At 38.5% G+C, this 16,931-nt stretch overlaps 1 protein-coding gene across 1 annotated transcript in view; it reads left to right on the top strand.

Moving 5' to 3' along the window:
* Positions 1 to 16,931, top strand: part of RYR3 (ryanodine receptor 3) — a 529,369-nt gene that overhangs the window by 258,077 nt on the left and 254,361 nt on the right. Inside the window, exons 39-41 of the mRNA XM_043516837.1 lie at positions 5,663 to 5,936; positions 8,402 to 8,516; positions 16,624 to 16,756. Coding sequence (XP_043372772.1) covers positions 5,663 to 5,936; positions 8,402 to 8,516; positions 16,624 to 16,756 — 522 coding nt within the window. The remainder of the gene's footprint in view (positions 1 to 5,662; positions 5,937 to 8,401; positions 8,517 to 16,623; positions 16,757 to 16,931) is intronic.

Genomic DNA, 16,931 nt, shown 5'->3' with positions numbered 1-16,931 from the left:
GATGTTCTTGTTAACTGCTGGAAATAGCCTACCTTGCTTGTCACCATGAAAGGTTTTCCTCCCTCCCCCCCTGCTGCTGGTGATGGCTCATCTTAAGTGATCACTCTCCTTACAGTGTGTATGATAAAACCCATTGTTTCATGTTCTCTTTGTGTGTATATAAATCTCCCCTCTGTATTTTCCACCAAATGCATCCGATGAAGTGAGCTGTAGCTCACGAAAGTTTATGCTCAAATAAATTTGTTAGTCTCTAAGGTGCCACAAGTACTCCTTTTCTTTTAGCGAATACAGACTACCACGGCTGCTACTCTGAAACCTGAATAGTTTTGGGCACACACAGCCAGCGTATAGTGGGTTGAAAACCAGAAGTCTATAATAAAGCACTTAGAGACCTTTTTACTGCTTTGTTGTAGCATCTCTGATTCTAAATTGAATGTTAGAACATTATCAAAATGTAGGTTTGTATGCTATACTCACTGGAATAATGCTACTGTTAGTTGTATTTCCTTAACTACTGTTTTGCTTCAGTGCAGATAAACCATTAGCACACTAAATTAAAACTGGGAAGCTTGATGAAAGGAAATAGATGGATAGATCAATGATTAGCAAAGCTCTTTGCATATAAATCTCTGTGTACTGGTAATTGGAATAGAAATCTCACTGAAACAGACTTTGCAAAATCTCCAGAACGTCTTAGTTCAACCAGATCAGAAACCTCATGAGTTTTTTCAGTTCTCCACAAATATTAATATTTATATTTGTGTCATATTCTGGCTGGACTCCTGAAAAGAGTACCAGCAGAGACAGGTATTTTAATAATTGACATTAAAACCTTATTGAAGAACAATGAAGTTAAAATCTAATCGAAGTTTGATATTCATATATCTAATATTATCAGGTATTATGGATAACACCTGTATGTGTATATTCAGCAACTCCAGACCTTGTATGCCAGTCTGTCAGATATACTAGCTTGCAAGACTTCTATCTGTGTATGGCTGAACAGCTTCTTGGGTCTCTCTTTTGTGCTTGAAGGCTAGCTAATACAAATTACAAATAAAGTTGTTGTTGTTTGTTTGTTTTGCGGGGGTAGAGCTGCTCGTTTGCAGTTTGTTCTACTTAGTGATAAAGAATTTGCTTATTACAGGATAATAGATTAATTGGTGAATTCATGGAAAAAACATTACTTCTCCCTCCCACCTCAATTATTTATAATGTACATAGAGGCCATTTAAGCCTCAGAACTCTCATTCTGGAGATTAGCCAACTTGAATACCAAAGATAAATTTTCCAAGGATATACTTACTCTGTAAATTCATTAAAGTGATTTTTTTTTAAAAAGATCAATGTCTTTGGCATGTACTATCTTTTAATTTCACATGTCTTTCTTTCTCAGTAGAGCTTGGCAAATTTCTTGGAGCAAATAGTTTTTGATAAACATAATCCCCTTTTTCCCTTTGTGAATTATCTACAAACAGGTTTGGGTTTTTTTACAGATTTGTTTATTATTCCCTGAAATGTTTGAACAAAAAAATTGTACACTGTAGAGTGTGTGTGGAAAAAATCACAAGCATATGCTTTATTAGTTTGTGGGTTTTTTAGCTACTCATTCTGTGTAATTGCTCACCTGCGTCAGATAGTTGTGTTTCTGTTTCCTTATTTCAGGGTAGCAGCTGTGTTAGTCTGTATTCGCAAAAAGAAAAGGAGGACTTGTGGCACCTTAGAGACTAACAAATTTATTAGAGCATAAGCTTTCGTGAGCTTCAGCTCACTTCATGAATGCGTCCGATGAAGTGAGCTGTAGCTCACGAAAGCTTATGCTCTAATAAATTTGTTAGTCTCTAAGGTGTCACAAGTACTCCTTTTCTTTTTGTTTCCTTATTGGATGACATAAGCTTTATGGGAAAAAAGGATGATTCCCTTATCTTTCAGTGAATTATCTTTGAGCTACTGTAATTCTAATCTGTTGTGTGAACAATAAATAAGAGATTTTCAAATGGTCATGAGAGAGGACTTTTGGTGTAAATACTCTTTGGAATATTATGCATGTTAGCACTTGCAACACTTTTACTCTCCATGAACATTCTTGTAAATAAATGCTTGCTTACTGGAAGCTTGGCAAATAATAAAAGAAAAGCAGTCCCCAAACAACAACAAAGCAGTTGGTTTTATTTGTATGAATGATCATGAACACATTTTTGCTCTATTTGCCCAGTTCATCTTAATGCTTTTAATCTTCAAACCTCTCTATAAATTTACTGACTTACTAATAAATCAGCACAACAGTGCTGTGAGGTAGGTGATATTAATTTTATTGTACAGGTGGGTAACCTAATGAAGTGGTATTAATTGCCTTGCCTAAAGCCACATAATGAATCAGGATAAGAATTGAGATTAGAACTCAGTAGTTCTTACATCCCAATTCTACGCTTATAGTGTTAGACCAGCAGTGGGCCACATATTTAAAGGGAGGTAGGAGCCTTTAAAAATCTGGGGTATGGCTCTTGTTCTATAAAACATACTATAGTTTAATAAAAGCTCATAATTACCCATAACAGTCTGAGTTGAAAGTGCATGGTATCCCCGAAGCAGCACAGGAAACTCTAGCATTCATTCAAAGGATAAATCCAAAGACGAGCCATAACTTATTTTTCCCACACTGCTCAGCTAAAAACTTACTATAAACAAGCAGAGACCATTCTGTGTGGTCAGAGAGAATAGCTGTCTTATTGTTTATATGGAGTTGTTTTCAGACCTCTAACTTTGCAAAACTAGCGTGTGGCAGTTTATGAGATGGAAGCTGGTCTCATATGCAGACAATTTTAAAAAATGGCGGAGGAGGGTGAGGGGGAATTAACTCCCTGAAGGAATAAAATAATATCTGTTATATAAAAGGGATCTTAAATTAAACTGTTCTCATATGTGCCGGGGTCAACCGATCTTTTTGTTGATTGCTTTTAAAAAATCTTTTTATCTGGTTCATGAATTCCTTCTCCATCTTGGAAATGCCAGACACTAGAGCATCTCCTTGTGATTCTTTTGTCATTTACACTAGTGTAAATCAGGAGTTTATGCCACTAAAATTATGGAATTACACTGGTGTGAGATCAGATTTTGATGATATTCCTCAAACAGAAATCACGTTGTTCTATCGAATAATGAAAGGGGCTATATTATCCCCTTATAACAGGTTCATTGTCACATACCTTTTTGAACAGGAAAAAATATATTGATCATACATTTAGGTATAAAGAAAAAAATTGAATGATAACTATATGCATTAGAATTGCTAAGGCTGATATTGACCAACTGTTGCTGTCAGTGGCTTGTGTGAAATTACTTGACAGTTCTAAACTAGCCCCTAATGACTAGGTGTTTACATTAGAAAAATCACCATTGCAATTAGTATTATTTTTAGGGCTGTCAATTAATTGCAGTTAACTCACATGATTAACTTAAAAAAATAATTGTGATTAAAAAAATTAATCGCAGTTTCAATCGCACTGTTAAACAATAGAATATCAGTTGAAATGTATTAAATATTTTTGAATGTTTTTCTACATTTTCAAATATATCGATTTCAATGACAATACAGAATACATAGTATACACTGCTCACTTTATATTTTTATTTTTATTACAAATATTTGCACTGTAAAAATGATAAATGAAATAGTATTTTAGTTCACCTCATACAAGTACTGTAGTGCAATCTCTTTATCATGAAAATGCAGCTTACAAATGTAGATTTTTTGTTACATAACTGCACTCAAAAACAAAACAATGTAAAACTTTAGAGCCTACAAGTCCACTCAGTCTTGCTTCTTATTCAGCCAATCACTAAGACAAACAAGTTTGTTTATATTTACGGGAGATTATGTTGCCCACTTCTTTTTTACAATGTTACCAGAAAGTGAGAACAGGCATTGACATGGCACTTTTGTAGCCAGCATGCAAGGTATTTACGTGCCAGATATGCTAAACATTTGTATGCCCCTTCATACTTCAGCCGCCATTCCAGAGAACATGCGTCCATGATGATGATGCTCTTTAAAACAATAATGCATTAGTTAAATTTGTGACTGAACTGCTTGGGGGAGAGTTGTATGTCTCCTGCTGTTTTACCTGTATTCTGCCATATATTTCATGTATGGTGACCAGACAGTAAATGTGAAAAATCAGGATGGAGGTGGGGAGTTATAGGAGCCTATATAAGAAAAAGACCCCAAAATTGGGACTGTCACTATAAAATTGGGACATCTGGTTGCCCTAATTTCGTGTTATAGGAGTCTCAGATGATGACTCGGCACATGTTGTTCATTTTAAGAACACTTTCACTGCAGATTTGACAAAACGCAAAGAAGGAACCAATGTGAGATTTCTAAAGATAGCTACAGCACTCGACCCAAGGTTTAAGAATCTGAAGTGCCTTCCAAAATCTGAGAGGGACGAGGTGTGTCACATGCTTTCAGAAGTCTTAAAAGAGCAACACTTCAATGCAGAAACTACAGAACCTGAACCACCAAAAAAGAAAATCAACCTTCTGCTGGTGACATCTGACTCAAATTATGAAAATGAATGTACGTCAGTCTGCACTGCTTTGGATTGTTATCCAGCAGAACCTGTCATCAGCCTGGATGCATGTCCCCTGGAATGGTGGATGAAGCATGAAGAGACATGACTCTTTAGCACATCTGGCATGTAAATATCTTGTGACGCCGGCTGCAACAGTGCCACGTGAATGCCTGTTTGCACTTTCAAGTGACATTGTGAACAAGAAGCAGGCAACATTATCTCCTGCAAATGTAAACAAACTTGTTTGTCTGACCAATCGGTTAAACAAGAAATAGGACTGAGTGGACTTGTAGGCTCTAAAGTTTTACATTGTTTTATTTTTGAATGCAGTTATTTGTTGTACATAATTCTACATTTGTAAGTTCAACTTTCGTAATAAAGAGATTTGCACTACAGTACTTGTATTAGGTGAATTAAAATACTATTTCTTTTGTTTTTTACAGGGCAAATATTTGTAATAAAAATAAATGTAAAGTGAACACTGTACACTTTGTATTCTGTGTTGTAATTGAAATCAATATATTTGAAAATGTAGACAACATCCAAAATATTTAAATAAATGGTATTCTATTATTTTTAACAGTGCGATTATTTGCGATTAATTGCGATTAATTTTTGTAATTGTTTGATAGCCCTAATTATTTTTTTAATCTCAGCGGGGAAATGAAGGATGAATTGGCTTGGCGCTTACATGTACCTTGTTGCCAGTAAGGATGTTGTTGTTACCCATGTTATTGTGATAAGGATGCATGTGGAAATTTTACTGCTGCCCATATTGTATCAGTTTGGTGACTAAGTAGAGGGCTTCATTCTTCATTGCTACCAACCTGCCACTTTTCATGAGCACTAATTTTCTTAAAAGTACTAAAATTAAATTCTGAATAGGGAATTTTATTTTTAAAAAGTCTTTATATGACATATTAAGAAATTAGTCTGCCTGTACTCTCTTGTTATATTGTGAGTGCTTCATCATCCACTCTTAGTCATTTGAGGTTTCAAATTAATAAGTACTTTAATGCTTCGGCAGGGCTTCTTTACAATTGCTGCAGTAGTTATTCATGTTTTACATAATTTGTTTGTTATTTCAGCTACTTTGAAGGAACTCATATCTCAGACTATGGTGCGCTGGGCTCAGGAAGACCAGATCCAAGATCCAGAATTAGTCCGGATTATGTTCAGCCTACTTCGTAGGCAATATGACAGCATCGGTGAGCTACTGCAGGCTCTGAGGAAGGCCTACACTATTAGTGCTGCTTCTGTGCAGGATACAATCAATTTACTAGCAGCACTAGGCCAGATTCGCTCCCTTCTGAGTGTCAGAATGGGAAAAGAAGAGGAATTGCTTATGATTAATGGATTAGGGTATGGAATTAACATCATTTTCTTTTTAAGTATTGAGTAAGGGTTTGGAAATGGGATGCAGAGCCTTTCATTTCTAGGTCACTGGCTTTAGTCTGACCCAGGTAGTGTCTGAATGTCATTACTCTACAGTTATGTAGTTATTCTGCAGCCTATGAGAAATTAGCTGGTGGTCTCATTTCAGTTGCTCAAAGGCATGTGTCCATATCTCAAAATCCACCACTACCACAGCTGGCTTCAGTTGGCTCCTTGGCTGCCAATCTGAATGTATAGGCCAAAACTACCAAGGATATTATAAAGACTGAACTTTGTTTTCATACCAAAAACAGCATCTCTGGATCAGGGTGGCAGTTAATAAAAGTAATAGTGAGATGCTGAAGATTTGGCTGCTGATCCTCCACATTTTACCAGCTTTGTGGATAAGTAAAGGATTTATATCTCCATTGGTGTCAATCCAGTAGCTTTCATGAACTCTAAATTGACTTCCCTTTATTTTATTTTCATTTTATTAAGTTTAAATGAAAAGCCATTGCTCAAGAAAGACTGTCTGATATCTTTGTAGCAGGCAATCCTTCATTAGATATTAGGTTGAAACCCAAAAAGCCATCTCAGTAATAACCGACCACATTTGAATCAGAAGATTAGGTAGTATTGACAGTGAACCCTTTATAAGATTATCTTTTTGAGAGACTAACCTGGAGCATTCCCTAATAAAATGAATACATTTCTGCTCCACCTCCATTATAAAACCACCTCTCTTAAGCAGTTGATTTTTGTTGGTCCCTGCAGTGGCTACTTCAGATAAATTTCATTGTAGCCTGGGCATATTGTCGTAGTCCTATATGTGTGTGACTTACTCTGTGTGCATACAAAGAAAAGGAGTACTTGTGGCACCTTAGAGACTAACAAATTTATTAGAGCATAAGCTTTCGTGAGCTACAGCTCACTTCATCGGATGCATTTGGTGGAAAAAAAACCACTCTATACGGCTAAATTCAGTGCCTTGCATAATGACAGGTTTCAGAGTAGCAGCCGTGTTAGTCTTTATTCGCAAAAAGAAAAGGAGTACTTGTGGCACCTTAGAGACTAACAAATTTATTAGAGCATAAGCTTTCGTGAGCTACAGCTCACTTCATCATGAAGTGATGATCCGATGAAGTGAGCTGTAGCTCACGAAAGCTTATGCTCTAATAAATTTGTTAGTCTCTAAGGTGCCACAAGTACTCCTTTTCTTTTTGCGAATACAGACTAACATGGCTGCTACTCTGAAACCTGTGTGCATACAGGTCACATATATTTTAATTAAAAAATGGAATAAGAAAATTTTAGATTTTAAAAATTAGAAAATCAATTGAATGAAAATATTTTATTGAGAGAAAGAAAGCAAGATGATGGTCCTAATGTTTCTGAATAGTATCTTCCAAGACTCTTCATTAGGCAAGAATTGATACAAGCTGAATGTGCTGTTTCTTTCCCTTACAACAGATGTAAAGTTTTCCTTTACCTTCTGGCTATTTATTTTTATTATTTTATTCTGCAAAGAAATTGTTCTTTTTGTTGCATTTAGCAATTCATTATATGGTACCTAGCAGATTACTGTAAGACAGTGGTTCCCAATTTGGCCCTGATCCTGCACCATTAAAGTCTATGGGCACTTTGCCATTGATTTCAGTGAGCCTGGATCAAGCCTTTTGGAAATTGAAGTTGCCAGTAGCCCTTTTTGGAAGAGGTGGATCATGTCCTACTCCTATTCCCAGTCTTCTATGTTCCTCTAAAGCAGGTTTTTTTTACTATTTTTTCTAAAATGCCAGCAATATCCAATGGGCCATTGTATCTCCAGGAAAACTATTGTGTCCTATAAAGTGTCGTGAGAGCTAGGATATGTATGAAGAGGACTCAAAGTAAAAATGTTAAAATATCCCTGCTTAAGGAGGCTGTACAAATGTATTCCCAATGTACTGCACTCCGAAAGCATCTTCTTTTAATGTACCTCAAAGTGTTACAAACATTAATGATATAAACTTCAGAAACACCACTGTGAGATAGGTAAGAACTATCACTTCAATTTTACAAATGCGGCAGAAACAAGAATAGAACCACAATTCTTGACTCACAGTCATGTGCTTTGACCATTATACAATGTGTCTTTTCTTCAAGGAGACCAGAAGTAAAAATTGTTTAAAGCAGTGTTTCAAGTTGGAATGAGCATATTAGATGCATAATATTTCACATCAAATTAAAAAAAATGATGCCAAATAAGAAAATGATTAATGTTTAAGAAGTGTCAAATATTTTCACTATTGTGGTAAAAACTCAGAGTTGAAAATGATCATTTTGTAATGACTCTTGAAATATGAATAATGCTTTCCACTGAAACACACATTCTATATTTCTGAAATATCTGTTTTGATAATTTAAATGAAAATGTGATTTTTTTAAATACATTGTTGACTTTCCCCCCAATTTAGGGATATAATGAACAACAAGGTGTTTTATCAGCATCCTAACTTAATGAGAATCCTTGGTATGCATGAGACAGTTATGGAAGTCATGGTAAATGTGCTTGGAGGAGATAAATCTCAGGTAATTTCCCAAGTATTTTATCATTAATTTTATCTCTTGAACATCAGCAAAATCCTATTAAGATGTGTAATAGGAAGCAGTGACAGGGAAAGAATTTCCAAATTCCATCTATTTGTCGGATTGTGTATCTGCCATAATATTATTGTAATGCGGTGTTCCCTTGGGTTTTTTTTTTAAATTTTGTGGCAGCAAGTATTTCACTCAAGCATATGGTGTATATGTATAAACATATAAGCAATGTGGCCTAGGGAATAGAGCACTGGACTGGGACTCAGAAGACCTGTATTCTATTCTCAGCTCTGCAGCTGGCTTGCTGGGTGACCTTGAGGAAGGCACTTCCCCTCCCTGTGCCGCAATTTCCCCATCTATAAAATTAAGGACATAAGATTTATAATTTAGAGGGGACCCCTTTTCTGCTCACAGATTATCTCCAACTATTTGTAACTATTTGTTTTGCAAACAGTGCACTTCTAATGTAAATACTCAAATTCTTGCTAAGATTTTTATGCATTTTTTCTGAGTGTTCTTGAAAATAAAAACTTGCTGCCTAAATATATGCAAAGAAAATGGATCTTGAGTACTAATGAAGTAAATTTGCAGGTTTTATTCTCAGGATATTTGCATTTTAAAATTTTTATTTTTGTTTGTTTGTTTTAGTCACCTAACACTAGTCAGGACCTCACTTTTGCTTCCTATCTGAAAGATAGCACCTCCAGTAGCACAAAGTCGTCTGGCACAGTATTGAGGCATTGATTCATTTAAATGGGAACAAGGAAAAATAGAGAGAGTGAGTGGTATGGCCCACATATACCTTTGTTAAAGAGAACATCAATCCAGTGATTTATTGCTGAGGTTCTCAACCTTTCCAGACTACTGTATCACTTTCAGGAGTCTGATTTCTCTTGCATACCCCCAAGTTTCACTTCACTTAAAAACTACTTGCTTACAAAATCAGATATAAAAAGACAAAAGTGTCACAGGGCACTATTACTGACAAATTGCTTACTTTCTCTTTTTACCATATAATTATAAAATAAATCCATTGGAATATAAATATTGTACTTACATTTCAGTGTGATACTTGAGCCTGTTTTTCACTTGTGAGCCTTGTCTGAAGCCCGAGCTGCAGGCAGCAGTGCTGAAGCATGTAACTTAGCTTTGCGGGGGCCCCTGTTGCGTGGCCTGGGGCAGTTGCCCTGGTTGCCACCTCCTAATGCCGACCCTGCACTTGCGATCCCCCTAAACCTGTCCCAAGATCCCACTGTGAGCTGCAACCCCCACATTAAGAAACAGTGATCTAGATTAAGTACTCCCTGGAAAACCACTGCATACCCCTGGTTGAGAACCCCTTATTTATTGTATCTCTGCATCAAATAAAAGTATACTGGGAGCCCAAGTATATTTTCAATATTTTGCTTAGCAGGTAGGCTGTCATTGTAAGAAACCTAAAATGATGCATGTCACTGTATGGAATACATAACACAAATTATGAAAAGATTAAAGAAAACTGAGGGAAAACAAAATTGTTGCTGACAGTTATTAGAAGGTAATCAAGTCATATCAAAGACTTCATAGGAAAGCTGAAGGCTTCACTTACGCTGATGTCCTCCACAATTATTAATTGAGGTAGTTTTTTGTTTTTCTTTTTTATAAAAAGAAAGGGAAAAAAGTCAAAATCTAAGGCCGAGGAGAGCAAGAACTGGTTTTTAATTGTGGAAAAAATAAAGATAGTGAGAAATATAATCCCTACATCTTTGAAACAAGCAAGGAGAAAGCAGAAATCATTCATCTATTCAGGAGCCCTAAAGGGAGGGGATATGTCACAGATAAGGACTGCCATGTATTGTGAGAGACAAGGTGGGTGAGGTAATATCTTTTATTGGACCAACGTCTGTTGGTCTCTCTCACTAACAGAAGCTGGTCCAATAAAATATATTACCTCACCAACCTTGGCTCACATATATCCTAGGACCAACACAGCTACCACTATACTTCATACATGTATTGTGGGAGTCATGCTCTACTAGCTTGAGGCAATGAGCAAAACGTGCCATCTTAATAAACTAAAAGTCTCAGACTGCTGTTAAAACATTGATTTTGTCAGTGCTAGCAAATTCAGTGGGAGGACTTTGGGAGATAGGCCATGAAATTTGTTAGATAGTGCAGTATGTTGGCTTCTATCTGATCTTTGCTAGACTCAGAGTTTGCCAAAATGCAGCTTGTTTTTGGATGCCATTGCTAGTGGCTGAGATAGATACAATTTTGAATAACATGCAGTCAGCTTTGACAGTAGTTGCCCAGTTATCCACCCATTAATTATATAAATATGTTTACACCACCTCTGATGGAAACCATATTTGACATTTGGAAGCCCCCCTTGTGACATCTGAAACAAAGAAGTAGAAACGTGACCATCCTTTTTTTTTTCATCTGGTCCATCTCTATGGCAAAACTCATTCTATCCATTTTTGAAACCAACCCAAGTGGTGATGCCTGTGGAGGGTCACATTTCCTGGCTTTATAGGTATATGTCATACAAACATAGTATCTGATTCTGATCTTGTGCTGGTTTTTTATAAGTGAGAGGAGAATCAAAGTCCGGGAATGCTCAAAAGGTTACATGTTAATGGATTCCAATGTGCATGCATTGCAAAATATACAGTATTCAACATGGTGCGGCAGATCCTCAATTGTTGGACATTGTCATAGCTCCATGAAGTTAATGAAACTATGACCATTTACAGCAGCGGCAAATCAGCCCCTCCAAAACAATGTGTGTGTTAAAAGAATTTGTTTTAACTGCCAGTATCACAGAATATGTTGTAGACATGACTTTAGCAAAAAAGAAAAGGAGGACTTGTGGCACCTTAGAGACTAACAAATTTATTTGAGCGTAAGCTTTCGTGAGCTACAGCTCACTCCTTTTCTTTTTTGCGAATACAGACTAACACGGCTGCTACTCTGAAACACATAACTTTAGGAGACTAACTGATCAGTGTGGTATTTTGCTGTCTGCCCATTGAAAAATATAACTGTTTGCTTAGTATAACAGCTGTAGAAGATCAATGTATTAAGCTGACAGTGGGAAAGAAGCTAATGGTTTCTGACCAGACTTGCCCTGTAAGTTGGAGTCTTACTGTTCTCATGCTTTTACTACCAGATAGAGCTGCATTAGTACTTCAGAGTTTTCACCTCAATAATTACAGTACATGCATAATAAACCTCAGATTTTCATGTGGCTTTGATAAAGAATCAATTTAAAAAATTATTCTGGAACACAGACTTGATGCCAACAGGAAAAATGTCATTGGGGACAAAAAAGCAAGTTTTTCCAAGTTTGTTTCCCCCAGGAAAATATTTTTGACCATTTTTATAATGATGTTCTTTATTTTATTTTTCAGTAACAAAGTAACAGTTCCTCACCTACAGAACTATTTTTCATTTTCACAGATGCAACCCCCCAAAATATTAAATGTCGTCATGAACATTTAAAAAAACCCAAATTTATATTGTATGTATTGCTTCATAAGTAGTGGGAATTTTTTCACAGTTCTGTCATCTGATGAATAAGGGTCTTGCTTGTTGAAAAGAATCACCATCATTTTTAGGAATATGCACATTGGTTATTAAACAAACCCCTGAATTTTCTAGTACCAGTGCTTACAATCTGCTGTTATTACTTCTGAATATTATTGACTTAGTCCGAGCCCATTATTTACCTGAACCATGAACAATAGGTGGCACTGAAGAAGCACTGCTGCCTCCATAGATATTAGCAGCAATGTTGTCACTTTGTCGGGAGTAAATGCAACCACAACAAATAAAATAAAAGTTAAACTAATTAAATATATATATTATATTGCGCCCTGAAAAGGAATGAATTCCAGTGATGCAGGCCTCCAGCTGAGAGTGTCCTGCTGCTGGTTCTTAAAAGTTCAGATAGGGGAGGGGTATGTCTGCAAGAACCTTAGATCTGACCTAGAGATGCACAATCTAGAAAGAACGCAGCTTGATTTTCAGATCTCAATTTGAGTTTGCAGCAATGGCAGTTAGAAAAACATCTTGTTACTTCTAAACTCAGTTAATTTGACCTGAAATCATCTCTACACAAAAATCTTGAAACTTCATGATGTCTTGGTTATCTTGGAGACTGCCTCACTGCAGTAGTATGAATGCATTTATTTGCCATTTTAAAGCCTAAATTCATATCCTATTATAATTTAGGATCTAAGTGGAATGTTTATTTAAAAGTATTGCAGTGAATCTTTAAATGTTTCCATATTGTGGCTCACAAAACTTGAAACTGTTCATTATGAAATATATTTAAGAAAACTTTTTTGTGCTGATTTGTAAATTGAAAGTTGTATTGTTTTATTAATAGCTCCACATAGCGGGAAATGCCTAATGACAGTTTTGCAAGGATAGAGGTATTGACCCCAATTTTCTAGAAAAAGTCCAATTTGTTTAATTGTTTAAGTCTGCTTCATACCCTTGTTGACTGAATTAGAGAACTTATTCTTCATTTCTCCTCCATTTAAAAGAAAAAAAATGTGTAGTGTTGCTGGTGCAGAATGGCTGCTGCTTTGCACGTAGGTTGCCAACTATCTAATGGCACAAATCCAAATACCCTTGCCCTACTCCCTTCCCTCACCCTTCCCCAAGGCTCCACCCCCACTCACTCTAGCCCCCCTCCCTGCATCGTTCACTCTCCCCCACCCTCACTCACTTTAACCGAGCTGGGGCAGGGGGTTGAGATGTAAGACAGGATGTGGGCTCTGTGCTGGGGGGTGGAGCTGAGGGGTTTGGAGTGTGGGAGGGGGCTCTGGGCTAAGCCTGTGGGCTCCAGGTGGGATTTTGAGTGCGGGAGGGGACTCAGGGCTGAGATGGGGGGTTGGGGTGCAGAAGGGGGTTCGAGCTCTGGTGGGGAGTTTGGGTGCAGGTGTGGACTGGGATGGGGGTTGGGGTGCAGGAGGGGGTGCAGGGTGTGGGCTCTGGGATAGAGTTTGGGTGCAGGAGGGGTTAGGGCTTGGAGTTTGGGTGCGGGAGAGGGTTCGGGGTGCAGGTTCGGGGTGGGTGGCCCTTACCTCCGGCAGCTCCTGGAAGTGACAGCGTGTCTGGCAGTGGCTCCTAGGCTCGGGGTGGCCAAGTGGCTCTGCATGCTGTCCCTGCCTGCAAGCGCCGCCCCTGCAGCTCCCATTGGCCCCAGTTCCCTGATCCCAGCCAATGGGAGCTGCGGAGTCGGCACAAGGGATGGGGGCAGCGTGAAGAGACCCCACCCAGCCGTGTCTTTGCCTAGGAGCTGCTGCTGGACATGCACTGCTTCTGGAAGCGGACGGCAGAACTAGGGCAGATAGGGAGCCTGCCTTAGCCCCCGCTGTGCCATCGGACTTTTAGTGGCCTAAAATCCTCTGGATTGACTTTGGTAGCCCCTGGGAGATTGAGCCCGATTCTGGGAGACTCCCAGACAAACCGGGAAAATTGGCAACCCTATTTGCACCCTGGAAGTGGCTGCATAACGAATGACCATATATTTGTGTTGGACACAAAATTGTGTAGAAGAACATCTTTAAGGTTGCAAAGTCAAATGCTCAAAAGTCAGGAAATGCCAGAGTTAAGATTGCCTATGCAACTTGAATTTGTCCCTCTCATGCGTAAACATTACAATACAGCCATTAATTACCTGATCACATATTATATTTTTCCTCTAAACGGCTGCTTCTTTCAGTGCACAGAGAAGACCTGCTGTGGAGATAAATCAGGGTTGCTTAATAAAGAAGGCTATCTACAGCACAGCTGCTTTATTTATGTAGTGAATGAATCAGGGGACTGCAGGAAGAGAAAAGATGGTCTTATGGTTAAGGCAGTTGAAAGCTGTCCTGGAGAATTGAATTATATCCCTGCCTCTGCCACAAAGCAGCTATGTGATACTAGTCATGTCACTTAAAAACTTGTCTCAGATTTTCTCTAAGTGTGTGTTTCTTATTTTCTGGGTGCTGACTTGAGACCCTAAGGTCTGATTTGCAGAAGCGTTGAGCATTTAAGCAGATGATACTATCCCCATCAACCTCTTCCCCACCACACATTGCTTTCTCCGGTCCAGGTAGGAGGAGGAGGCAGAAACTCTAAAGCCCTGACCCAGGAAGGAGTTATCACTTTTGGGGAAGTAATGGCAGCATGGTAAGCCAAGAACAACAGGAAACTGGATACAGGGAGAGAACCTCAGGAAACTGTGTGTCGAGTAGGGTTTCCAATTTTGGTTGGATATATTCCTGGAGGTTTCATCACAACATAATCTTTAATTAAAGATTGATCTTTAATTCCTGGAGACTCCAAGACAATCCTGGAGAGTTGGCAACCCTAGTATACAGGAGGCTGCAGTACAAGTCAGAGGATCATGAACGGAACAGAGAGTTACTGCTGGACATTGCAGCTGGGAGCAGGTCTGTGCAGGAATGGGTTGGAAGTCAGTACAGTGGACCTCCAATAAGAGACACACTACTAACAATCATAGCCTGGAAACTCCTCTCTGCTTTGAACAGAAGCCTGGACTAGAGAGGGAATCCTAGGCACTGGACCTGAAGAGCTCTAATCCTTCACTGGGCTGCCCCCCAGGAGCCCACATAAGAACCACTTTGTCATTCTTTGAGTTGTAACTGTTTAAGCCACGGTTCCTAGGGTATTTACAATCTTTCCCTTTTTGTCAGTCCTAGTAAAATACACTTTCATTTTAGTCAAATGTCTGAGTGGTTACTAGGACCCGTCAGCACTAGTGCCTACAGGGTCTCCCAGCTGAAGCACCTTCAGTGCTTGCCTCCAACTCACAGTACACCTGGCATGCTACCCATAGACGTTCGGTGTACCACAACACTGAACGGCTATAATATTTACAACTCACAACTACAAGTGAAGTCAGTGGAAGCTGTACTTTGAAATATTAGTGCTATATAATGCTTAATACTCTGAAAAATCAGGTCCTAGGTGTGTCAGTTTGGGCACCCAAAATTAGTGGGAAAATTTTGACCTTAACTTGTCTGGGTAGGTCTACACTGCAATTAAACTCCAACAGCTGGCCTGTGCCAGCTGACTCGGGCTTGCGGGACTCCAGCTAAGGCACTATTTAATTGCAGTATAGATGTTCAGGCTTGAGCCTGAACCTGAACGTCTACACTGCAATTAAACAGTCCATTAGCATGAGCCCCATGAGCCTGAGTCAGCTGACATGGGTCAGCCATGGATGTTTAATTGCAGTGTAGACCTACCCTGTGTGCTTCAGTTCCCCATCTGTAAAAAGGGGATCATGATATCTTGTGCCTCACGGGGGTCTTCTGAAGATAAATTGACTAATGTTTTTGAAGCATTCAGACGCTACACCCATGAGGAGGTTAATAATTCTCTCTTTATAGCAGGGTTTGAGTGGTGTGCAGTAAATAAGGCATGGAGCTCCACACTGAACAATAAAGATAAAACAAAACATTCAATATCTGCTCATTAAGTGAACACCTTCCATCTTGTGCATTGAATGAGGCAGGGGTCCTGTGGCTAAAATATTATGTGATGACGTAATAAAAGACACATGCAAGATAAGGATTCTTCTGTCAACCTAGCTGCTTCTACAGTGGGAGCTAGGTCAACCTAACTACATTGCACTGCATTTTTCACAGCCCTGAGCGATGTAGCTGGGTCAATCTAATTTTCAGGTGCAGACCGGGCCTAAGATTGCACTGGTTTTGGAATTTCCTAACTTTTAACGTATTTTTTCTATGTAATAATGTATAAACACTGTAGTCTGTAATGCACTTTGAGATGCAGAAATGGTTGTTCATACACCATCTTCTTTCACTCTCATATAGCCCTTTGCATTTTCCTGAAGCTCTGCAGAATGACTTATATCATCATTTTAGGCTTGCTGTTAAAATGAACCTAAGAGAAAGGTGCAAGGAAGTCTTTTTTTTTGTTCCCCAGACTAACTGGGGTTAAGGCATGCATATAAGAGCCACTGACTACATTGATCCTGTCATAATAATTTCTTGTTAGGCATACATGAAGAAGAATCTGCGCAGCATTGGTAATTAATATATTTCATTGCTTTGTCAATATTCTTCTTTAGCAGATCGCTTTTCCTAAGATGGTAGCAAGCTGTTGTCGGTTCCTGTGCTACTTCTGTCGAATCAGCCGCCAAAACCAAAAGGCCATGTTTGAGCATCTAAGTTACTTGCTGGAAAACAGCAGTGTTGGGCTTGGTATGTCATGTAACTAACTGCTGAAACCAACTCCCATGGATATTGCAATATCGCAAGACTGCTGTCTGACTTGTTTATCAAGCTGAGGCATGGTATTGTGAGGACCTCTTTGAAGTTTAAATACAATTATTGGATTAATGTTAATGAAAATCATAGTTTTCTATCTTTCTTTCTA

Source organism: Dermochelys coriacea, chromosome 6, assembly GCF_009764565.3.
Source record: "Dermochelys coriacea isolate rDerCor1 chromosome 6, rDerCor1.pri.v4, whole genome shotgun sequence".
Lineage (NCBI taxonomy): Eukaryota > Metazoa > Chordata > Testudines > Dermochelyidae > Dermochelys > Dermochelys coriacea.
The sequence above is the reverse complement of the archived record's forward strand: the minus strand, read 5'-3'. Positions and strand labels throughout refer to the sequence as shown.